At 36.2% G+C, this 26,587-nt stretch overlaps 1 protein-coding gene across 2 annotated transcripts in view; it reads left to right on the top strand.

The window, feature by feature from the left end:
- NRIP1 (nuclear receptor interacting protein 1) overlaps nt 1-26,134 on the top strand; it is a 101,693-nt gene extending 75,559 nt beyond the window's left edge. For both annotated transcript variants that reach the window (XM_040484161.1, XM_040484162.1), the window contains one exon: nt 18,838-26,134. In XM_040484161.1, the coding sequence (XP_040340095.1) occupies nt 19,186-22,653 (3,468 nt within the window). In that variant the 5' untranslated portion in view covers nt 18,838-19,185 and the 3' untranslated portion in view covers nt 22,654-26,134. The remainder of the gene's footprint in view (nt 1-18,837) is intronic.
- The last annotated feature ends 453 nt before the right edge of the window (nt 26,135-26,587 follow it).

Consider the following 26,587-nt stretch of genomic DNA (forward strand, 5'->3'; position numbering starts at 1 on the left):
CATTCCTGCAAAAGATACGTTATTCACTCCCAGGGTAGCTCAGGGAAAGAGCTGATTATGGAATTAAAACAACCAATGTCCAATTAACCCCTGTTTTGGTCAATGTTTCCTACACAGTTTGGATAATTGGCATACTTTAGTTCCGTCAAGGGAGGCAGCTGGTTTATTGGTTAGTTCAAGCTCATGGGAATAAGAAATTTGAAATTCTCTTATCAGCTCTGCCCCTACAAACTTTAAGTATGACCTTGGACAACTTATTTACCTCATTGTGTCATTAAATCTCCCCATTTGAAAATTGGAGATCCATGTTTCTCCAAGACCATACACGAAGCAGAGGCACAGTAGGAAAAGTAAGGGCGAGTATTAATATTTGCAGAGGTCTTTAAGACTGTAGATACAAAGGTGCAGTTTGTGTCCTATAGTATTACTGTAATATCTTAAGGATGCTGTGATTGCACAGAACAGAAGCCCACTGAACAGCACTCAAGCACGGGGCATTCATTCATTATGGGAGACATGCCGGAGGCTCCACAGGAACCTAGTGACGAGTGCATTGCCCCTTGTTGAAACTGGAAAACCATTCAGCAGCTTGTGTCTCTTCTCTCTTCCTTTTGCTTTCCTCATCTTTGCTTCTCTGTATGTGCCTACTTCATTCTTTCCTTTCAACATACTAAGTCCTTGGTATTCTAATCTCTGCATTGTGGCCTCATTAAAGCAACCCAAAGTGAAGGTTTTCCATCTCCTTGAATTTTAGATCCCAGGAGAAGACAGGAATTGATGCCGTGTAGTTGGGTTCCTGACATTCCCACACTTCCCTGTGGCTAGTGGACTGGGAACAGATTCTTTAAGAAAAAAGGTCTCGGAAAGAAAGAAATGATAGGCATCTTTTGTACCTAAAATTGCTCTTTGGTTTATGGGAACATGTCTTATAAAATTATAAAAGTAAAGAATTAACTAGCTAGGTTTTTAAAATATTTTATGGATACAAAGTTGTGGTGGGTTTTTTTTTTGTTTGTTTTGTTTTTTTCTGAGATATTTGGAGTATATGTTAAAGCATTCAACAGATAATTTTGCGTGCCTCTAATCTATCAGGTCCGGGATTATAAACGCAAAAGACAGCCCCAGTTCTCAAGAAGCTTTGTGTGTAGTGACCGGCAAATGAAGATTTTTTTTTTTCTTTTTACAAAAGTCTGTTGCTATGGCCATGGCTAGTAGAATAGTTAACATTAATCGAGTGCTTAGAAAATGCCAGATGTTCTACTAAATGTTTTACATACATATTTCATTTAAGGCAATAACTTTATGAGGTAGACACTATGATTTCTATTTTACAGCTGAAGGTACTGAGCCCCAGGATGGATAGGTAACTGACTAAAGTCACTTACTGATGAATTACAGAGTCAGGAATCCACAGACTGTTCTCTGAACCACTGTGCTTGGTGGTCTTTCTAATAAAAACAAAGAGACTTAGGACAACCGAGATAAGATTTTGAAGTGGAAAAAAAAACCCAAAGTTCTAAGAGTGCTATAAGAGCATTTGTCTTACCAGATGTTTCCAAATTCACTTTTGTTCTATACTCTGTGGCAGCTTAACATACTACTAGGCAAGGCTAGAACTGAGAAGACCCTGCTTGGGTTTGGATAAGCTACTTAATTTGCAGTTTAAACAATCATTCAATTACTGTTAGCTTTAGTACCTTTTTTGTTAAAATGTGAATGAGGATAATATAATATTAACCAACCCCATGAGGAAAAACAAAGAAAATACATCTTGGTATTTCATTTAAGGAGGAGGTATGGTTTAGAGCACTGGGGGAAAAGCAGGGCCTTTGTAGTTACAGTAAACTCTGTAGGAGTCAATAGTTTGTGGCAATACACTGCTTTGGCCAGTCAGGAATTTGTGAAGAATTGCATCTTTGCAGTACCCACCACAGACTGGAGCCCTGGAACATTCATCTTCTCTTGTTTGCCCTTTGTTAGCCCCCTGTCAACAATGGAATTTAACTATCTTATCTAGACTTTAACAAGGTGATAGACTTAGTCAGTGGAATATGGCAGCTATCTTCTAGTGTTTGAAGGATAATTGAAGGATTAGCCTGGTTTTCTGAGGCCTCTAAAAGACCAGCCATCAGACTAAAAGGAGATAGATTATAGCCCAGTGCAAGGAAGAATTTTATGGGAGTGCAGTTGTGCAAATGTGGAAGGAGTTCTCTAAATAATGGATAACCTTTACTGAGTGCCTGCTTTGTACCCAGGCACTGTGCTAAGCACTATATGAACATTGTCGCATTTATCTCTCACAGAGGCTCTGTGACAAAGGTACTGGTTTTTATACATTTGTATATAAAACTTTCAAGAGTAGTTAACTTACTTGCTCAAGGTCAAACAGTTTACCAACTATTTGGTAAGAACAGTTGGAAGAGTTAGAAATTGAACCCAGAGCTCTCTGATTCCAAAAGATACTGTGTTGGATGACAATCCATGGTCACTAGAGGTCTTCAGGAAAAGAACAAAAAAAACTAGACAATCAGAGTTAGCAAAAAGGTTGTAAAGGGGTTTAAGCCTTCTGTGGGAACGATCGGTTAGGCAGATGACCTTTCGCCTCTCTTTTAAACTTTAAATTCTATGATCCAGTTGTGTTTACAGAAACAATTTGCAAGACATACTATTAGGAAAATGATGGCCGATGGTAGAATCATTGTAAGAAAATAGCTTTCTCTTTCTAACCATTAGCTCTTCTGCCAATTCTATACAAGTTCTATAAATTTGTTTTCCTATGATGTTTGTCACTTTAGCTTTAAAAAGAAGTGATTGGTCTAGGTGAATAAAGTCAGGAAAAAAAATCATAATAAATGTCAAGGAAATTTGATGAGAAAGTTCAGTATCTTTAAAAGAAATGACTAAATAGTTTTTGATTTGTTTTGTTTTTAATTAAAGAGTACTTACTGTACATTTTAGAAAACTCAGATTTTCAAAATCTTACCCATCTACATCAAAGTTAGATATTTTTTTAGACGTACATGACTTCTTCGCTTCCTCAGACCCGGGAAACATTATTTCGGTTTGATACCATGCCACGTGGCAAGAAGAGACCTAAAGCTTACCCCTTCAGCATGGCTCAGAGGAGCGAATGTCATAATTTTATATTGCCACTAACAGAAACATTGCAGGTAGGGTGAAGGGTAGAAAAGGCAGAGCAGGGACACCTGAGTGCCTCAGTTGGTTAAGCATCCGACTCTTGGTTTTGGCTCAGCTCACGATCTCATGGTTTGTGAATTCAAGCCTCACATGGGACTCTGTGCTGACATTGCAGAGCCTGCTTGGGATTCTCCCCCCCCCCTTTCTCTGACCCCCCTTCTCCTCACTCTCTATCCCTTCCTCTCTCAAAATAAATAAACATTTAAAAAAAAGAAAGAAAAGGCATAGCAATGACACACTGGCTCTTCTTGCATCAGTGTTCAAGACCTGCTTGGATAATATTTGTTTTTATTGACTTGGTTTGTAGTTTTTCATGTTCAAGTCCTTAAACAACTATTTGATTATGTTTACATACTCTCATTGAGTCACTTCATGGTAAGATATTGTTTTTATTTAGCCAGACACAGTGAAAACTCACACTTAAAGCATTTTAAGTTCACATGAAAAAGATTATCCTGAGAATAGTTTTCACCAATTTGATTTAATCTTTATCACATAATTTAAAGGGTTCAGGTTCTTTACTATATGGTGATATATGCTGCAGTGATTGGTTTTTAAAATGGGTATAGGGAAACAGTTTCTCAATTGTGGTCGGTACAGTACAAAGTTATCTCACAAAGCTTTTCTTTCCCCATTTTACCATAACTATTTTTTAATTTTTTTTTTCAACGTTTATTTATTTTTGGGACAGAGACAGAGCATGAACGGGGGAGGGGCAGAGAGAGAGGGAGACACAGAATTGGAAACAGGCTCCAGGCTCTGAGCGGTCAGCCCAGAGCCCAACGCGGGGCTCGAACTCACGGACCGCGAGATCGTGACCTGGCTGAAGTCGGACGCTTAACCGACTGTGCCACCCAGGCGCCCCATAACTATTTTTTAGAATGAATTTGATTTGTCTAGTTTGGGGGAATAAATCTTTCAATGTATTAACTTCATTGCTTAATACATGCCCATCATATGAAAATTTAACAAAGTAATGTTTTAATGTTAAATAGATTTGATTAAGTTTTCTATAGGATGAGTAGTTTGAGAAATAAAAATGATAAAAAGTTGTATGATACCAGTATTCCGAAACATTTATCCATTCTAGATATAGTCTGTGGGCATATTAGTTCTTATAAACCTTGACTGGGAAGACACTAATTAAAGGAAATTCAATGACTATGATCATTTTTTTTTATGTCAACAGATGTTGAAAATGATCTTATGAAAACTAAAATCTTCTAGATATATATATATATCTAAAATGTTTAAATGTTGTGTTTTTCTTTTAAAAAAAAATTTTTTTTTTTAACGTTTATTATTGAGAGACAGAGATAGAGCGTGAGCAGGGGAGGGGCAGAGAGAGAGAGGGAGACACAGAATCTGAAGCAGGCTCCAGGCTCCAGGCTCCAGGCTCCAGGCTCCAAGCTGTCAGCACAGAGCCTGACGCGGGGCTCGAACTCACAAACCTCAAGATCATAACCTGAGCCGAAGTCGGACATTTAACCAACTGAGCCACCCAGGCGCCCCTAAATGTTGTGTTTTTCTAACAGAATGCTAGTCACACTGTCTTCCAAACAGAGAAAAATATTTTATTGCTCTTTAATTTTATGATTTTGTTAGTTTATATTCAGGGTGGGAGGCACAAAAAAGAGATAAATCGAATTTGAAACTAAACATTATAAAGAGCTTTATCATATCATGTTAAATCTTAAGATACCTTAGAATTTATGGTAGCTCACCCCTCATTTTACGGACTCAGTCTCTAAGAGGTTGACTTTTTTGCATGTTCCATTGGGAATGCTACCTCTGCCAGGTACTGAGATGTAAGGATGACGAAGACATAGTCCTTGCCTATCAGGAAGTTACCCTCTCTTTGAGGGCCAGGCATAAACAAACCAAGATACAACATTATGATGAGGTGATTGGAAGATCTACTGAGTACTGTGGAGCTCCAGAGATGAAAACTATCGTCAGCCTGTGGAGGTGAGGGAAGGTGTCCAAGGAAGGGGTGAGTCCTCAGCTGAGGCTTACAGGATAAAAGACATGCCTTAATCCTTTAGCTTGGTTGTAGGCAGTTGGGGCTTATGATTAAGAAATGCATTATATGATGATGCATTTTTCAGTCTGATATATTTCACCAAATAGGGGCGCCTGGGTGGCGCAGTCGGTTAAGCGGCCGACTTCAGCCAGGTCACGATCTCGCACTCCATGAGTTCAAGCCCCGCGTCGGGCTCTGGGCTGATGGCTCAGAGCCTGGAGCCTGTTTCGGATTCTGTGTCTCCCTCTCTCTCTGCCCCTCCCCCGTTCATGCTCTGTCTCTCTCTGTCCCAAAAATAAATAAACGTTGAAAAAAAAAATTTATTTCACCAAATAATGATTATAGGACTGTGTTGGGGAAAGGGCACTGAGCAGAATGTTCTTTACTTTTTGTACATTATTGCTCTTACTCTTATGTCTTTTTCAAGTGTAATGACAAGAATTTAAATGTAAAACAAATTATTCATTTTATAGAAATGCTATCATCAAAAGCACAATAAGGACCAAAACAACAAAGCAAAATATAAACAGTAGGAAATATTTATATAAGGATTTCAGTAATTGATGTTAGAATTGAACAAACTACTAAGCATAGAAGTGATGGATATAGTATATATGTGCCATTCCACATAAATGCTATTCTATCAAAAAAAAAAAAAGATGTATATGATAGATTCAGGGTCTCATAAAGCCATAGTGTGTAATTATTTTTTATTAAGTAATGCTAATGGAAGACAGTAGTGGTTACTTTTAATGATCTTAATTGCTCAAGTGAAAGTTGTTCTGAAATGTTTCTGTCCAGTGAGTGAGGTCAGAAAAGCCCTGACTTCTGTTACTGCTGCTCTTCTTGTTTCTTTGCCAGCTCATAGGAGCCTCTGCTAAAGCATCCTTACTACCCCCACCCCCACCTCGGTCTATGTCTGTGTCTGACTGTCAGGTGCCCTGGCAAGGGCCACATGCAGGCTGTCCCTGCTGCATGGACTGAACACACCAGAGACTTGGACAGCAGCAATGCTGGGGCTCAAATTGGCAGCTACTGCCTATAGTTACTGAGAGTATTCCTACAAACATTTGCTTACGTGTATGGATGAGCAAAAGAGAGGTCAGAGGAAAGTATGGGTGGCAATTTCTTCAATAAAAATGAAACCACTTAAAATGAATAGCCTGTTGATGGATGGTATGCCAGTAGCTTTATCTTCCTAGTTGAAGAACGTATTTTAATGTTACCCTTTAATATTTAAAGACATAGAAATTCTCCAGGTACATTGTACATGTTCTTGTTTTTGTTTATTAATCCCCTGGGGTGGGACACTGTCAGGTTTATTGACTTCTTCTCTTTACAGATATCGTCATGATATCTGTCTTCCCAGGGATGGTGTCTGTAGTGATGTTTCTCTGCCTCAAGCTGACTAAAACCTTCAATCTGGAAAGCTTTGTATTCTGGGCCAATACAAGCAAGAATGATGTCATGATGTTTTCCATTTCTGGAGAATCAAGTCAGAGTTCATGGACCATTCAAAGCAAAGTAACACTTTTACCAAGCAGCACACAAAGGAGAATGTTAATTGATTAACTGATTAATTGATTAAAAAGCGATTCCTGCAAATAGACTTTAATAGTGTATTTTATAAGGAATTCTCTTAGTTTTAAAATAAAATTAATTGTCAATAGATTTCCTGATCAACTTTTGATATACAAATTAGTGTCCACTACTAGTAATTTTTCTGTACCCACAGTTTTTTTCTCCTGGTAAAGGATGGTCCACTTTTTGTGGCATTTAATTTGATACATATTTCTTTCTTTTTACTTTGTTACCTAAAAACCCCAGTCTTCCTAATATAGTACAACTCTCGTGCTTTCATTTAAACCTATTTAATTCTCAAAATAATTTGCAAAATGAAAATCTGTTCATTGAGAACATTTGCATGTACATATATCTTGATTGGCAAATTATATAAAGCCGTAGCAGGTGATATTTGATTTAACAAGGAAGGCTTTTCTATTGTAAATTTACCCCAACAGCATGATGTATCCTTAAAAATGATGATTTCTTCACCAGAACACTTTCAGTAAGAACATTTATCACAGAATTTTTGGTTCATAAATATAATTTAAAATCAATTCAATATCTTATTTGAACAGCTAAAACAAAAGCATGGTTTTGTTAGATAATTGCCCTGTTCAATAATAATTTCATTAAGAATCACTTTTGTTGCTGTTGTTGATGACAAAACTTTCTTCTTCTATGTGTAATTTAGAAACTGTCATGGAAAGCTATGGTTATATTATAAAATTTTCCTGGTTGAACCAATTTTTAGCCATTAAATCTGTGTATTTGGGAAGAAGTGGCCCAAGATATTCAGGAATACGCAATTAATTTCCATTTCAGCTGGTACAAAGACATAGAGGTGTGGGGGTACATGGGATGATTCAGGAACCTGCAAGTGAAATTAATTTCAAATTGTCACATTGCAAAGATCAGTAGTAGCAAATTAATATGAAAGCATACATATACATACACATAAAAACTTATGATTCTGAATTACACATACACAAGTTTCTTCTCTTGTTCTGTGATCAATGCAACATTTTAGCAGAATATGCTTTATAACAAAAGGTACATGAAGATCTTGTCTTCAAAGATGGGAAACATTTTTAAAACAGAGTGTACCCTATGAGTAAATGCAGACTATCTGGTAAGTGTACTAAAAACTCCAGGAGCTTTGATCAATTGCCAGCTGTTATATCCGTTCTGTTGGTAATCTTTCTTACTGATCTGTGACCTTGACCTTGTGCTTGTATCTGTATGTCAGATCTATTTTAGGGATGGGGAGACCATAGTTGAATTTAATAGAATTTATACTCCAATCTCAAAGAATGTCCCAGTATGTATGTATGGTATGTATGTATGTATGTTTATAAACTATACTATAAACACTCAATTCCAGAAGAAAGCACCATTTTCCATTATATTTTATATTTTGATAGAGTTTGGAAAATACGCTTTTGAAAACTGATAGAAAGAACCAGTTATTTTGAACAGCTATTGAAAAAAGTTAGGAGAACCTATACTCTCTGTTTTATACTTAAACCCCCCTTTTTTTTTCACTTTTATGTGCTACCAAAATAATTTGTTAGTGATTATTTTGTGTTTCTTCAAAGAAGCTGTTTGTTATTCAAGAATAGTAGGATGCAGTGAGAGACATTAATATTAATGCTAAATAAATAATTATGTATTTATCATATAATGTTTATCTTCTGGGTTTTTAACAGTTGTAGTTAGAATTAATTTTCGTTAATGTTATTCTAGTTTTCTGTGTTTTCAAGAAAATGCAACACAGTATCCAGGAAAATATTACATTTTTGGAATAGAAATTGTTTGGCAGTTAAGCTCTTTCTCTAGCTCCTGTGATTCGTGGGCCTTTTTTTTTGCTTCAAATCTTAATTTTGATTTAAGATTAATTTTTTTAATGAATTGTAAAGGCAGAGTGAAAATAGTGGCTTTTATTGAATTTGCTTCATAAACATAAGCCTTCTCATAATTCAGAACAATGAAGCTCTTTCTTTTGCTATATCAGTTATAGGAGATATTTGTTTCTGTCACCAGGACAATAATTGTCCTCTCTCTCATATGCTTTTATCTGCCACCAAGGATCCCGAATCTTTATTATTGCATTTTATTCAGTATGTAGTCATTGTGAGATCAGCAAAAGCTCCAGTTTGGACATAAGCTCATTTTTAGCTTTGAAGTAAACATCTGTTTGAAATTCTGTGACCCCCTTAAAGAAAGTAATGAAGATAAATAATTTGGGGCGATTGGATGGGGAGGTTGTATAGCTATTACAAAATCATTTCCTTCCCCCAGAATTCACTGAGAAGACTATGACACATATTGGTCAGGACTGTTTCCACAACTTTATGATAGCATTGTCAACTTTCTGGTTAACATGCTTGTCCTATTTATCAGCTACAATTTGATAAATTACTTGGAGTCATAGAAATAAAGTTTTAGGGTTGAAGAGGTCCTCACATACACATGTCTTTATATTGAACACTTGAGTCAGGCAAGCATTGGCGTGTCCTAGTGAGTCTCATTTAATAGAGAATGTGAATGACACAATTTTACTCCTATGGAAGCAGCTGACAGCAAGTTAAAGCTGATGGACCTCGAAGTCAGGAGCAAATTTGGCCTTGGGCAAAAATATGTAAGTCCCTCAGGTTGCAATGGAGAGCAATCTGGGCCGCTGTTTTACTCACACAGTGTCACTGGCTTCTGTTACCAACCTTTGAAGACTATTTACTATTTAAATTGAGAACCCCTGGGAGAGGGCAAGAAGCTCTTCTGTTCTATAATGTTGAGGCCCTCAGTTGAGCAAAATGTTTTCAGATAAGTTTATTTTCTTGGCACCCATCAAATTGTACAACCACACATCCGTCTTTGCACAAAGATAATACTACAAAGAAAGTTACTGTCTCAGAATTCAAATTACATCAAAGGATATTAATATCTATTCCTTTTTTCTCAATAGATTAGAAATGTATTCTAATAAATTTCAGTCGTCCTTTCTTATCATGTCCTTATTATTCCCTGCTTGAAATGACAACAATTTAATGTGGTTTTTTTCCTTAAATTTTTTTCAAAAACCAACTTTTCTTTTTTCCCTTTTCTGTCATTTATTCTGCTCCTGTTGTAGTGATGATCAGTCTTTTAGACTGAGTTACTGAAACTAAATCTAAATTTAATAACTAGTTTCCATTTATATATAAGACAGTTTTATTTATTTATTTTTTAAATTTTTTTAATGTTTATTTTTGAGAGAGAGAGAGAGAGACAGAGTGTGATCAAGGGAGGGGCAGAGAGAGAGGGAGACACAGAACTCAAAGCAGGCTCCAGGCTCCGAGCGGTCAGTACAGAGCCTGACGCAGTGCTCAAATTCACCAACGTGAGTGAGATAATGACCTGAGCCGAAGTTGGGCGCTTTAACCGACTGAGACACCCACATGCCCCTATATGTAAGACAATTGTAAAGTGGAATAAAACAATAGTTATGATAATTAAAAGAATAGCAAATGATATTTATAATTTTTTTAGACACAATAACTCCATTTTTCAAATGTTTACAAATACTTAGAATTCTTTTGTTTTTCCAGCTTGAGAAGTAGTTGACATATGTCACTGTAATTTTATAGCACAGTGACTTGATTTTCATATATTGTGAAATGAATACTACCATACATTTAGCTGACTTCCATCTTCTCATATAAATACAATTTTTAAAAAAAGGAAAAAAAATTATTCTCATTATGAGAACTCTTAGGATTTACTCTCTTTTTTTTTTTTTTAATTTTTTTTTCAACGTTTATTTATTTTCTTTGGGACAGAGAGAGACAGAGCATGAACAGGGGGAGGGTCAGAGAGAGAGGGAGACACAGAATCGGAAACAGGCCCCAGGCTCCGAGCCATCAGCTCAGAGCCCGACGCGGGGCTCGAACTCACGGACCGCGAGATCGTGACCTGGCTGAAGTCGGACGCTTAACCGACTGCGCCACCCAGGCGCCCCGAGGATTTACTCTCTTAACAACTTTCCTATATATCATACAGCAGTGCTAGCTCTAGTCGTCATGCTGTGTGTTACATCCCAAGGACTTATTTATCTTATAACAGGAAGTCTGTATCTTTTGACCACCTTCCTCCCATCTCCCCTCCCCCCAACTCTCTGATTCTGGTAATGATAAGGGATAAGTGTGATCTCCTTGAGTTTGCTATTTTGTTTTGTTTTTGTTTTGGATTTTCCATATAAGTGATACCATATATGGTATCTGCCTTTCTCTGTCTGACTTATTATTTCACTTAGGATAATGCCTCAAAGGCCATCTATGTTGTCACAAATGGTAAGTTTCCTTGTTTTTTAATGGCTGAATGAAATGCCATCATGTCTATTTGTGTGTGTGTGTGTGTGTGTGTGTGTGTGTGTATTTCACAGCTACTTTGTTCATTCATCCATCCATGGACACTTAGCTTATTTCCATGTCTTGGCTTTTGTTAATAATACTGCTAGGAATAAGGGGATGCAGATATATTTTCAAATTAGTATTTTCATTGGCTTTGGATATATTCTCAGCAGTACAATTGCCAAATCATATGATTGGTCTATTTTTAATTTTTGAGGATCCTCCATACTGTTTTCCATAGTGGCTGTACCAGTTTAAATCCCACCAAAAGTGCACGAGGACTTTTTTTCTCTGCATCCACATTAGCATTTGCTATGTCTTGTCCTTTGATGGTGGTCGTTCTAACAGGCATGAGGTGATAGCCCATTGTAATTTTAATTTGCATTTCCCTAATGACTACTGATACTGAGCATATTTTCACATACCTGTTGGCTCTCTGTATATCTTCTTTGGAGAAATGTCACTTCAGGTCCTTTGCCCTTTTTAAAAATGATTTATTTGCCGTTTTTGCTATTAAGTTGTATGAGTTCTTTATATTTTTTGGTTATTAACCCTTATCAGATATATGGCTTGTAAATATCTTTCCCCATTCCATCAGTTGTCTTTTCACTCTGTCGATGATTTATTTTGCTGTGCAGAAGCGTTTTAGTTTGATGTAGTATACTTATTTTTTTTATTTTATTGTTTGTGCTTTATTTTATTGCTAGGTGTTGTATCCTAAAACTCATTACCAAGACCCACATCAGGGAGCTTTATTCCTATGTTTTCTTCTAGGAATTTCATGATTTCAGATCATATATTTAAGTCTTTAATACATTTTGAGTTAATTTTGGGGAGTGGTAAAATATATGAGTCCAGGTTTTTCTTTTACATGTTATCCAATTATCCCCATACCATTAATTAAAAAGGCTGTCTTTTCTCCATTCAGTATTTTTGGCTCCGTTGTCAAAATATTAGTTGATCGTATATGCTTGAGTTTATTTTGGGGTTCTTTCTTCTGTCCCATTGGCCTGTTTGTTTTTATGCTAATACAAGCTATTTTGATGAGTGTAGCTTTATAGTATAGGTTGAAATCAAAAAGTGTGATGCCTCCTGCTTTATTCTACTTTCCTAGGGGGTGTGTGTGTGTGTGTGTGTGTGTGTGTATATATATATATGTGTGTGTGTGTGTATATATATATATATATATATATTTTTTTTTTACTATTTGGTATCTTTTGTGGTTTCATATAAATTTTAAGAGTGTTTTTTATTCTTCTATGAAAAAATTCCATTGGAATCTTGACAGGAATGGCATTAAGTTGATGGCTTTTGGTAGCGTTGACATTTTAGCAGTATTAATTGTTCCAGTCCGTGAACACAGGATACCTTTCCATTTATTTGTGTCTTCTTCCTTTTCTTTCATGAGTGTCTTGTAGTTTTCAGAGGAGAGATCATTCACTTCCTTAGTTAAATTTATTTCTAACTATTTTGTGACATTATAAATAGGATCGATTTCTTTTTCAGAAAATTCATTGCTAGTGTATAGAAATGCTGCTGATTTTTGTCGGTTAATTTTGTATCTTGCAATTTTTACTGAACTTATTGATTACATCTAACAGTTTTTTGCTTGGTTGAATCTTTAGGATTTTCTATGTATAAAATCATTATAAATAGAGAAAGTTTTTACTTCTTCCTTTCTAATTCTGACACCTTTTATTTCTTTTTCTTGCCTAATTGCTCTACCTAGGACTAATACCATTTTAATACGAGTGGTGAGATTGGACATCCTTGCCTTGCTCCTGATCTCAAAGCAAAAACTTTTAACTTTTCACCATTGAGTGTGCTGTTAGCTGTGGGTTTGTCATATAATGGCCTTTACTATGTTGAGAGGTTTCTTCTATGCCTATTTTTAACGAGTAGATGTTGAATTTTGTCAAATGCTTTTTCTGCATCCAGTGAGATGGTCATGATAATTTCATTCCATTAATGTGATGTATCACATTGATTGATTTTCTGGTGTTGAACCACCCATGCATCTCTGGGATTAGTCCCATTTGATCATGGTGAATGATTCTTTTTACTGCCGAATTTGGTTTACTAGTATCTTACTGAAAATTTTTGTATCTATACTCATCATATATAATTCATCATTGTAGTTTTTTGTTTGTTTGTCTGGTAGTGACCTTTTTCTGGTTTTGGTATCAGGGTAATGCTGACCTCATAAAATGAGTTTGGCAGTGTTCCCTCATCTTTGACTTTTTGGAAGGGTTTGATAAGGATTGGTGTTAATTTTTCAAATGTTCCGTGAAATTCTGGTCCTGGGCTTTTCTTCATTGGGAGATATTTTAGCACTAATTTGATCGCCATACTAGTAATTGCTCTATTCAGATTTTCTATTTTTTTCCTGATTCAGTCTTTGGAAGTTGTATGTTTCTAGGAATGTTTCCATTTCGTATACGTTGTCAAGTTTGTTGGGAGTATAGTTGTTCATAGTAACCTCTTATGATCGTTTTCATTTCTGTGGTATCGGTATTGGTAGTATTTCCTTTTTCAGTTACAGTTTTGTTGACTTGGTTAAAAAATAACTTTCAATTTATAATAGGGGATTCATTGTAATCTTGACTTTTTAAAGAAGCCCCAGAACTCTTATCTGAAATGTTACTTTTTCTTTCTTGTTCTGTGAAATTAAGTGTTGAGTGCTATGTATTACAACTTTTCATAGGCCACTGGTTTGGAAAGCCTAATCTTACACATTTGGATAAAATGTTTGGTGTTACATCCTCCTGATAAATTTTTCTTGGATTTTGTTTCCTTTCAACTTTTAAATTTTTTTTCAAGGCCTCACCTTAGAGAACACCAAGAATTTTCTGAATTATTTACCTCAGTTTGTATTGTTTTAATAAAAGGTTCAATAATTAGGACTTTGGAATCTTCTTAAAACTTCGATATTTTTCTTCTAATCCTTAGTGAAACATCTTAATATTTTTCTTAGCCTTTTGTATGAAAAGCATCCCTAAAATAATCTACAGTGGAATTTAGGTAATGTTATCCAATAGGAGTTATTCTTGAATGTCACAAATAAGTAGACTTTCAGTTAATTTTACATTTTGAGGAGCCAGAGCCAAAAATTGAAATGCTTATTAAAGTGGCATTGGAGAAATACGTTTAAATTCAGCAAACTGGTATTACTTGCTAATGCAAAATAAATTAGAAGAGATTTCACAGAAACAATTGGAAGTCATGAAGTGTTCACTAGACATAATTTAACCGCCATACAAAGTAACTTCATGGATGTTTAGTCATTGAAATGTGTTGTTAATGGAGAGTTTAATGACAAGTAAGATACTGTATCCTTTCCTTAAAAACAGCTGGAGGAAGACCTTTCTCATTATTTATGTGTTGTCAACCAAAAGTAGTCCTACATATAAGAATTCTATTAGATTCATCCTTCATTTATCCAAATAAAATTTTATTTTGCCATTTTCAAAAGTGGTTAAAAATTCAGATTTTCCCTTTACTTAATAAGCCATTTCCAAATAGAAAGTACAAAACACATTTCAATGAAATTAGTTTAACTTCCTCAAAGATCAATATAATACCCATTTGGGAATGGTTAATGTGCAAATTATTTACAACTATCTTATTGATTAAAACTCTAAATAAAAAAAGTTAGACTTCGGGGCGCCTGGGTGGCGCAGTCGGTTAAGCGTCCGACTTCAGCCAGGTCACGATCTCGCGGTCCTTGAGTTCGAGCCCCGCGTCAGGCTCTGGGCTGATGGCTCGGAGCTTGGAGCCTGTTTCCGATGCTATATCTCCCTCTGTCTCTGCCCCTCCCCCGTTCATGCTCTGTTTCTCTCTGTCCCAAAAATAAATAAAAAACGTTGAAAAAAATTAAAAAAAAAAAGTTAGACTTCAACATAATTTCATATTTTTCAGGTACTTAAAAATGTAGCTTTTAAAAAATACTCTCTGAATTCAAGCATTTTACTAGATATTTAAATAAACTAGTCTGTGTGTTGAAGCTTGGATCTTTCTCCAAATCTGTGCATATGGTCAAGATTCCATGGAATTCTTTCACAGTTTAGTTTGATTTTATTGTGTTTTTAAATCTAGCAATTTTTTTTTAACTGTAGGCTAGGTAGAGCAGTGAAAAGTCAATTTTATGAAATTTAAAAGGTTTTTATTCTTATAAACAATTTTAAATTAATAAAAGGAAGATTCAGTTTATAATTTTAACATTGTGAAGTAGTTGTACATGAATTTTATTAAATTGCCATGAAATACATTAATCCTTGATATACTCTCAGGCAGCATTCTTTAAAACATGTAATGTTAGTTTTTTAGTTGTTTTTTTTTAATGTTTTATTTATTTTTTTGAGAGAAAGAAATAGCAAGCAGGGAGGGGCAGAGAGAGAGAGGGAGATAGAATCAGAAGGCTCCACGGTGTCAGCGCAGAGCCTATCATGGGACTCGAACCCACAAACCATGAGATTATTACCTGAGCTGAAATCAAGAGTCAGGTGCTTAACCCACTGAGCCACCCAGGCACCACAAATCTGGTTTTAGATTTTGAAGCTTTTTTTTTTTTTAATATTTCTAAGTAGTAGCAAGGATTCTATGACTTTTATTCGTTCTTAAAGTTTTAATGAATGTATTTTTAATAGGAAAGAACAGTGTTATATTGCTATTACTATATATGTCTAATAGAACCTTTTATAAATCAAAGATACATTATTGGAACTTTAGTGATCTTAATTTTCCTATATCTATGTATATTTTTCCATTTTCTGATCTTGAGAATTGATTCATTATTTCCAGTTGTGCCAAATAAAGACTAAATAATAAGCCAAGGGAAAATAATAGAAGTGCCTAGAAGGATGATGCAATAATGAAATAAGTCATCACTGTATCATCTTCAGTTTCCTTATTGCATAGCCCATTAATTCTGTATCATTTCTCATGAATGTTTAAAAAGAAAAGTCTGGAGACACTGTCTTTGTAGTCTTCTTCTTCTGTTTTAAGTTTTTAGGAAACACAATAGAGAATTTAGTATTTTTCCTTCCCATCTATAATGTGAAAGAGAAGAAAGTTGGCATAGGAAGATGCTTCAATTAGATGAATCCGAGGATGGCTGCAAAGAGAATGATAGTTGTACTCTAGACATGAATGATGATGGTGACATTGAGTGCACAGGCAACATCACTGACTGTTGTCTTCAGAGGACAACATCCTAAATGAATTTTCTCAGACTCAAGAATCGATGAGTGAACAATATATATAGTTCAAAAGTATGGTTCTCATTTTCCCAGGTTTATTGAGATATAATTGACATATAACATTGTGAAGGTTTAAGGTGTACAACATGATGATTTGATATGCACATATATTGCAAAATGATTATCATAGTAAAGTTAGTTAATACATCTGTCACCTCACATTGTTCCCATAGCAGTATATTTCTAAAGACAAAAAGGAAATAGGGTACTTCCGTCTAGTCAGCTATTCAATAAGAAGGACTTCGTCACTCACTATTTCGTGACAAGAACCTCAACTGCCCTGTTTTGCTCAAAGGATGCATGGCAGTACTCTTTCTTCTCTTATCATGTTGGCACACCAAAATTTATTTCAAATGGTTCATAAGTGGACAATTATTGAAGGCTGGTATGTAAGAAAAGAGATTAGAAGAAAATAGATGACGTGGAAATGAGATAATCCATTGATTAATCGTTGTAATTGGCGTTAGAAAATCTAAAAATAAAATACATATTTTGCAGTTTACGGAACAAGGAAGATGTCTGTCCTCTCTTCAGCATAATTATGAGCTACCGAAGTTTTCCAAAGTAACACATTTTGATTTATACAGGTACAGAGAGCAGACCCAGAAGTGATAACGCCTGCCTCTTAGACATGTATTTGAAATCTGGAATTGATGTTTACAAGATATTTCCAAGTTCATGCATGACAGTTAACAAGCTGTCAGTTGCCCATATGGATATGTTGTCTTTCAAAACCAGGAAGATACGGAATTAAGAATGGGTTGGCTATGTGTAAATTCTTATTTAAAATTATAATGGATTTGTTTTTTATTATCTCTTCGTTCTTACTTTGTTATTTATAAATTGACTTAAATATTAATAAAATGCAATGATTTCTCCTGCTTCAGTTATTGAAAGGAAAGAAAAGGAAGTTTTCTGAAGAGATTTGGCTCACTGGATTCCCTGAAGAGTTTTTAATAGCAGAGTCTGAGTGAATTCAGGCCTTAAGTAGTCTCAGAGTTCCTAATTTCTTCAGCATTTCATTTTTTGCTAGAATGATGGTAGGTGTTGTGGCTGGGTGCCGCCTGAACCAGTGTCATAGGAAATACAATCTTTCATTTAGAGAGTCATCTTATTAAAAAGCAGGTTTCTCTAAGAAGTTCTTTCCTCACCGTTTCATGTAATGGTGCTAGTTGTAGAATTTCTTTCCAAAGAAAGTAATGAAAAACAACCACATTGACTTAGAATTTTCTGGGAGAAGTCAATTATCTTCCCTTCAAATCTATTCTAAATTCATTTCCTGCCCATTTTTCAACAGGATGCTGTGATAGCCTATTGTATACACATAGTTATACATCTTAGAGTAACCCTATTTTCTAAACTAAAAGTAGGTATAAGTACCTTAACACATTTTTCTAAGTTAATGATTTTTATTTTAAAATCTTACAAAATTGTTTCAAATCACATACGATATTTTAATTTATTTATACTCTGTAATAGCAAAGCCACACAAAAAGAGATAGCATGCGTGGGAAGAAAAGTACTTTATATTAGGAACATCCTAGGAACTTGGGAGTTACAGGTTCACCCACAACCTATGTTCTGCATGTGCTCAGAATGGACCTCACATTAAAATTTCTACATAAAGCAAACGAGTAAAGATTTCAAAACAAACATTAAACCTCGGATACACTTGATGAGCATCTAGAGAATCCATCTCTTCTGTTTTTAATAAGTCATGGTAAAAATTATGGGTGAATAAGTTTGTGATTACACTTATGAATATGACTAAGACTGTCATAGTTTGCATAGGCCCACAAAATACTTGTATTTGTTAGTGCTTCCATTTCTTTGAAAACAGAAATTCTACAGATCACTTGTGGAATGTGTGATGTTTCAAGGATGATGTCAGAAGTGCATCTCTCTTCAGTCCTCACCTCCACATCCAGCTCATCAGAGGGGTTCATGTCATGTTTGTCTCTTTTCTTGTTTTCTCCTGGACTGCTGCTTTTGTTCCTTCATAAGCTCCCAGGCACGTCAGAGAGCAAATTCTGGCTCCCTTACTATAAAAGAGACTTAGCATTCATATTACTTTGCAGAAAGAGCTCATGAAAATTCAGAAACTTTGTGCTCTTCAGAAGACAGTCCTATAACACCTAAGTGCTTTCTCTAAATGATTTGATCGTTTTAACAATATGGATTAATTTATAGGCTTTCCAGTGGAGATTTCCGATCTAATAGGAATGGCAAAATATGTTACTAAAGAAGTGACTGTCATACATACATATGTATGTGTATTATGTTTATGTACACACACACACACACGTACAGAAACTTACACATATTTGATTCTTTTGCTTATAGGTATCATAGCATAATTCTAGCTCTGTCCCTTCCTAACTTTTTTATGTATTTATTTATTTTTTAGAGCACTGATATTTGCATTTAATTGGAAGCAAGATGAAGAAGGAGCAGTGCATTCACTAAGGAGTCTGTCTGCTTGCTTCTGTAGACCCTACGTATTAAGGAATTCTTCTGCTGCTTCTTGCTTAGGAGTTGATCTGCTCTGTGGTCCTACTGCTTTGGAGTTTGCCTGCTTTTTTTCTTGTCATTGCCAGAAGAAATCCTGGTTGGAGTGAAACAGTGCATCTCTGTCTAATTACCATGGAAGGTGATAAACTGACGCCCACTTATTAAAGTTACATCTCACTCCCCCACAGAAAACCATTCTTCAGCGTGACTAGAAACCAAGCCCTTGTGAACACTTCTATTGAACATGACTCATGGAGAAGAGCTTGGCTCTGATGTGCACCAGGATTCTATTGTTTTAACTTACCTAGAAGGATTACTAATGCATCAGGCAGCAGAGGGATCAGGGACTGCTGTTGACAAAAAGTCTGCTGGGCATAATGAAGACGATCAGAACTTTAACATTTCTGGCAGTGCATTTCCCACCTGTCAAAGTAATGGGCCCGTTCTCAATACACATTCACATCAGGGATCTGGCATGTTGCATCTCAAAAAAGCCAGGCTCTTGCAGTCTTCTGAGGACTGGAACGCAGCGAAGCGGAAGAGGCTGTCTGATTCCATCGTAAATTTAAACGTAAAGAAGGAAGCTTTGCTAGCTGGCATGGTTGACAATGTGCCTAAAGGCAAACAAGATAGCACATTACTGGCCTCTTTGCTTCAGTCATTCAGCTCTAGGCTGCAGACTGTTGCTCTGTCGCAACAAATTAGGCAGAGCCTCAAGGAGCAAGGATATGCCCTCAGTCATGACTCCTTAAAAGTGGAAAAAGATTTAAGGTGCTACGGTGTTGCGTCAAGTCACTTAAAAACTTTGTTGAAGAAAAGTAAAGCTAAAGATCAAAAGCCTGATACCAGTCTTCCTGACGTAACTAAGAACCTCATCAGAGATCGGTTCCCAGAGTCACCGCATCGTGTTGGACAAAGTGGGACAAAGGTCATGAGCGAACCCTTGTCGTGTGCTGCAAGATTGCAGGCGGTTGCAAGCATGGTGGAAAAAAGGGCTAGTCCTGCCACTTCCCCCAAACCTAGTGTTGCTTGCAGCCAGTTAGCATTACTCCTTTCGAGTGAAGCCCATTTGCAGCAGTATTCTCGAGAACATGCTTTAAAAACACAAAACGCCAGTCAGGCGGCGAGTGAGAGACTTGCTGCGATGGCCAGATTGCAGGAAAATGGCCAGAAGGATGTTGGCAGTTTCCAGCTCTCAAAAGGAATGTCAAGCCATCTCAATGGTCAGGCAAGAACATCATCAAGCAAACTAATGGCTAGCAAGAATACCACGTTTCAGAATCCGGTGGGTGTTCCCTCTTCCCCCAAAAATGCAGGCTATAAGAACTCACTGGAAAGAAACAGTATAAAACAAGCTGCTAGTAATAGTTTGCTTTTACATCTTCTTAAAAGCCAGACCATACCAAAGCCAATGAATGGACATAATCATAGTGAGAGAGGAAGCATTTTTGAGGATAGCAGTACACCTACAACCATTGATGAGTACTCAGATAACAATCCTAGTTTTACAGATGATAGCAGTGGCGATGAAAGTTCTTATTCCAACTGTGTTCCCATAGACTTGTCCTGCAAACATCGAATTGAGAAACCAGAACCCGACCAGCCTGTTTCTCTAGATAATTTAACTCAGTCCTTGCTAAACACTTGGGATCCCAAAGTCCCCAGTGTCGATCTCAAAGAAGATCAAGATACCTCAAAGAATCCCAAGCTAAATTCCCACCAGAAAGTAACACTTCTTCAATTGCTCCTTGGCCATAAGAATGAAGAAAGCGTTGAAAGAAACAGCAGTCCTCAGGAAGTACACAGTGATGTGACAAAGTTCAGTTCACAGAATTACACGAGGACTTCTGTAATAGAAAGCCCCAGTACAAACAGGACTACCCCAGTGAGCACTCCTCCATTACTGGGATCCTCAAAAGCAGAGTCTCCCATCAACCTTTCCCAACACTCTCTGGTCATCAGATGGAACTCCCCACCATATGCCTGCAGCTCTCAACCTGAAAAGCCAGCAAATACTGCATCTAACCACTTGATGGACCTTACGAAAAGCAAAGAATCGCAAGGAGAGAAACCAGTCCAAAATGAAGGTGCACAAAACTCTGCAACTTTCAGTGCCAGTAAACTGTTACAAAATTTAGCTCAGTGTGGAATGCAGTCTTCCGCAGCAGGAGAAGAGCAGAGACCTAGTAAGCAGCTGCTAAGTGTAAACACAGACAAACCTGTAGGCATGGTTGACAGATTAAATAGTCCTCTGCTCTCAAATAAAACAAATGCGGTTGAAGAAAATAAGGCATTTAGCAGTCCAGCAACAGGTCCCGAATCAGGACTTTCTGGTTCTGAAATAGAAAATCTGCTTGAAAGGCGCACTGTCCTCCAGTTGCTCCTGGGAAACCCCAACAAAGGGAAGAGTGAAAAGAAAGAGAAAATTCCCTTAAGAGATGAAAGCACTCAGGAACACACAGATAGAGCTTTAAATGAACAAATACTGATGGTAAAAATAAAATCTGAGCCTTGCGATGACTTACATATTCATAATACAAATGTGCACTTGAGCCACGACGCCAAGGGTGCCCCGTTCTTAGGTATGGCTCCTCCCGTGCAGAGAAGCACAGCTGCCTTACCAGTGCCCGAGGACTTTAAATCGGAGCCCGTTTCACCTCAGGATTTTTCTTTCTCAAAGAATGGTCTGTTAAGTCGATTGCTAAGACAGAATCAAGAGAGTTACCTGGCAGATGATCTGGACAATAGTCACAGAAATAGTGAACTGACACTTCTAGAATCAAAGAATCTTTGCATGGTTCCTAAGAAAAGGAAGCTTTACACGGAGCCTTTAGAAAATCCGTTTAAAAAGATGAAAAATAACATAGTCGATGCTGCAAACAGTCACAGTGCTTCAGAAGTGTTGTGTGGGTCCTTGCTTAACCAGCAAGAGCTGAAATTTAACAAAAGTGATCTTGAATTTAAATATCCTGCCAGCCATGGTTCGGCCAGCGATGGTGAACATAGGAGTTGGGCCAGAGAGAGCAAAAGCTTCAATGTTCTCAAACAGCTGCTTCTCTCAGAAAACTGTGTAAGAGATTTGTCCCAGCACAGGAGTAACTCTGTTGTCGAGAGTAAAAAGAAAGGACACAAAAATACTGTGACCAACAGCAAGCCTGAATTCAGCATTTCTTCTCTAAATGGACTGATGTACAGCTCCCCTCAGCCGAGCAGTTGCATGGATAGCAGGACATTTCCATACCCAGGGGGAGTAAAAACTCCCATGAGCCCTTCTTTTCCCGAGCACATGGGCTGTGCAGGGTCTAGACCAGAATCTGGGCTTTCGAATGGGTGTTCCATGACCAGTGAGAAGGGACCCATTAAGTGGGTTATCACAGATGCAGATAAGAATGAGTATGAAAAAGACTGTCCCAGACTGACCAAAACTAACCCAATACTGTATTACATGCTTCAGAAGGGAGGCAGTTCTGTTACCAGTCGAGAAACACAGGACAAGGACATTTGGAGGGAGCCCTCATCTGCTGAAAGCGTCTCACAGGTTACAATCAAAGAAGAGTTACTTCCTGCTGCAGAAACTAAAGCTTCTTTCTTTAATCTCCGAAGCCCTTACAATAGCCATCTGGGAAGTAATGCCTCTCGCCCACACAGCGCAAATGGAGAAGTTTATGGACTTCTGGGAAACGTGCTAACAATAAAAAAAGAATCAGAATAAAATGTACCTGCCATCCAGCTTTGGATCTTTTTAAAACTAATTAGTATGAACTTGAGATCTGTATAAATAAGAGCATGATTTGAGAAAAGCATGGTATAATTGAAACTTTTTTCATTTTGAAAAGTATTGGTTACTGGTGATGTTTAAATATGCATACTACTTTTTGCTTTACGTTAGATGTCATGAGGAAACTACTGAACTAGCAATTGGTTGTTTAACACTCTGTATGCATCAGACAACAACTGTGAGTAGCCTATGAATGAAATTCTTTTATAATCACAAATAATAGGCATAAATGAAAATGTAAATCTCCATCCATAGTGGATTAATGCATTTTACTGCCTTTATTAGGGTACTTTATTTTGCTTTGCAGAAGTCAGTCTACATAACACATGTGTTTTTAAGTCCAAATTGTTAAATAACTCTTTAAATGTTAATTATTGAATAAAAAAACCTAATTCACTTCTCATTATCCGATTCAAAAATAAAATAGAAAAAATATGCTTACATTTTTCACTTTTGCTAAAAAAAAATTATTTTTAACTCTTGGAAGGGGTTTTGTGGTTCCCAATGTGTCTACCCCACCCCAGTCCTTTTCAATACCTAATTCTTTAAACCTTGTACTACTTAGTAAAAATTGATTACAACTGATGGAAGTTTGATAGATACTTAAAAACAAAAAAAAGGCAGATTTCCATTTTTGTATTTTAACTACTTTACTAAATTAATATTCCTCCTTTTACAGAATTAGGAAGTTAACATTTATCTTCAGGTGGTTTCCTGAATAGTTGAATATTTAAGAAGTTGTTTTTAACAGAAGCAAAATGGCTTTTCTTTGGACAATTTTCACCATCTCTTGTAAAACTTACTTCTCACCATTTCTGTGGTACCTGTGAGTCTTATGACCAGGGTTTCTTAAAAGCTGGACTCAGACCACCTGCATTCGAATCATCTGGAGCACTTGTTTTAAAATGCAGATTCCTAGACGGCATCTCAGATCTACAGAACAACAATCTGTGCTAAGTGGACCTGGGAATCTCCCATCTGCATCTTAACACACTCCCCAGATGTTTCTTCTGCATGTTGAAGTTTGAGAACCATTGCTTATGACTTTTCTCAGAACACAGGATTGTAAAAAAAACAAAAAACCAAAAAAAAAACAAAAAAACAAAACCCTATTTGATGCCTATATTTTCCCCAGTACAGTTATACATCAACCCAAAATTTGCAATATTGTAGTTCATATATAACCGCTATGTCTTTGGAAATCGGGTTCAGAATACTTTTTATGACAAAAAAAAATTGGGTGGAGGGGACAACTTTCATATCTGGCTCAACATCTCAGGAAAATCTGTGATTATTTATGTGTTCTAATGAGTAACATCTACTTAATTAGCCTTAGGGATGGAATAACAGGGCCACTTACCAAACTCAGGTGATTCCAGGATGGTTTGGACACTTCTCCTGAATACATCCTTAATTTCTATTAAAATCATTGTCCTAAGAACATTGCTGACAAAGGTGAAAATACTTACTTCAAACCCACGACTGGCACTAAACTCAGATTGACTAACAGAAAAGTAGAAAAGGCATGGCGTGACAGGAGTTGTACACAACCACTCCATTGGATCTATTATTTTAAAATAGTAATTAAAAGTAAACACGGGTGTTATCTTGGAAGAACTTACTATTGAGCCACATGGGGTTTTGATCTTGAAACGAATCCATATAAGTGCAGTTTTTACAGTCCACCATTCATTCACCAGATATTTTTGTTTTTAAAAGTGAACCAGGTTTGCAACTGACCTATCAAAAAACCATTACATAATCAACTATTAATTAGAAGGATATCTATTTGAAGTTGTTCTACTTGAAGTTGTTTCTAAGATTTTTATATTAAAAATGGGCGTTATTTCCTAATATGATCCAAAACCCTAAGTGATTATTTTTTCTCAAAATGATTTGTAAATAGTTACTGGATATATTATAAAGCAGTAGTCAAGAGTGAATATTATGCTACATCATGGAGAGATGAAGGCATATGCTTGTTCTGAAATGGAAATTCCACTGGCCAGTGAATATATTCTACTCCATCCCATATTTACTCTGTGACAATCTTGTGACAATATAAATGAGCTTTTAAGCAAGTCATTTTTTTCCTGCCATTATGAAAAGTCTGGAGCCTTAGAGGTAGGTTAGAAAAATTGTTGGTATTCCCTTTTGATTAGGGGAAAAGAGGCTTTTACAAAGGAGTGAAATTTAGGTCAAGGAAAAGGACATCAAGGGCCCGCATTGCTACATTTTTGTTTGTTTCTTTGGTTGGTTGGTTTTGTTATCATTATTAACAGTTAAAGGGATGAGGGTATATAATACGTAGATAAACATGACCACACGAATGATGTTCTGATGTACTGGAGAATGTCCCCAATTTGAGTTTAGGGTGATTTTAAAGAAGAGTGGTGAGAAAGGGCATACATCCATATCCACTTTGTTTATGCATCTGTAGATACAAGGATGCACATACACACGTTTTCAAGGACTATTTTAGATATCTAGACAATTTCTTCTTAATGAAGTCATTTGTGAAAGGGTACTACAGCTCTCATTGGCATCAGTAAGGTAGCATTACCTGTTTATTCTCTGGTACATCTTACAGAAGAGTAAACTGGTGAGAATATATATTTTATATATATATATATATATATAATATGTATATATATATATATTGACTTGTTACATGAAGATGTTAAAATCAGTTTTTAAAGGTGATGTAAATAGTGATTTCCTTAATGAAAAATACATATTTTGTATTGTTCTAATGCAACAGAAAAGCCTTTTAATCTCTTTGGTTTCTGTATATTCCATGTATAAGTGTAAATATAATCAGACAGGCTTAAAAATTGTGCATGTGTGTATACAGTTGCAAGTCTGGACAAATGTATAGAATAAACCCTTTATTTAAGTTGTGATTACCTGCTGCATGAAAAGTGCATGGGGGACCCTGTGCGTCTGTGCATTTGGCAAAATGTCTTAACAAGTCAGATCAGATGTCCGTCCCAACAGGACAGTATTCCATTTCCGGTCATGACTTCTGTGGTTTAAGCTTTGTGAAAGAATGTGCTTTGAATCCAAGGGTCTTAAAACTTTTTAAAATCAAGTCAACCACTTTTCAACATAAAGAGTTCAGACAACTACTTTCATGAATTTTTTAATCCCATTGGAAATGTAACATTATACCAAGAGTGTTCCAGTATACTGGAATACAGGCACATTACCATTCATGATATGAATTCTGGGGTTTACACAACCAATTTTGATGCAATCTGCTTAGTAATATAATTTGTCATTTTTATTAGAAATTTAATTTCTCCATGTGATGTCATGAAACTGTACATACTGCAGTGTGAATTTTTTGTTTTGTTTTTTAATCTTTTAGTGTTTACTTCCTGCAGTGAATTTGAATAAATGAGAAAAAATGCATTGTCTTTGGTTTGAAATGACTGTTATTTTGTGGCCTTTCTCTGGATTTTAGGTTTTCCATAAATACAAAAGTCTCTGGTTATGAAAATAGCAAGTCTTCAAGGATGCTTTGCCCTTCTTAGAAAAATTAAGGTGGTGGGGGGGAGGGGTGCGGCAAAGAAGAAGGTGGCCAGCAACTTAGTGTATCTAGAAGCAGAACAATTAAAGCATCTCTCAAAAAGATAGTCAGCCTACCTGTCCTCAATTCTGTTACTTGGTGTATAACTGAATGATCACTGTAGATTTTAAAAGGGAGAACGAATTTGTACAATGTTAAAAAATAAAGACTTGATGAATATTTGTTTTAAATTAAGATTTTATTAGAAGGTTTTTATCCAGTTTTCAATGAGTGTTATGTTTATTTTAAAATTAAAATGGTCTTCCATCACATTCCAAAAATGAATGTATATGTGTG

This window comes from Herpailurus yagouaroundi, unplaced genomic scaffold, assembly GCF_014898765.1.
Source record: "Herpailurus yagouaroundi ecotype Mexico unplaced genomic scaffold, PumYag 162, whole genome shotgun sequence".
Taxonomy (NCBI): Eukaryota; Metazoa; Chordata; class Mammalia; order Carnivora; family Felidae; genus Herpailurus; species Herpailurus yagouaroundi.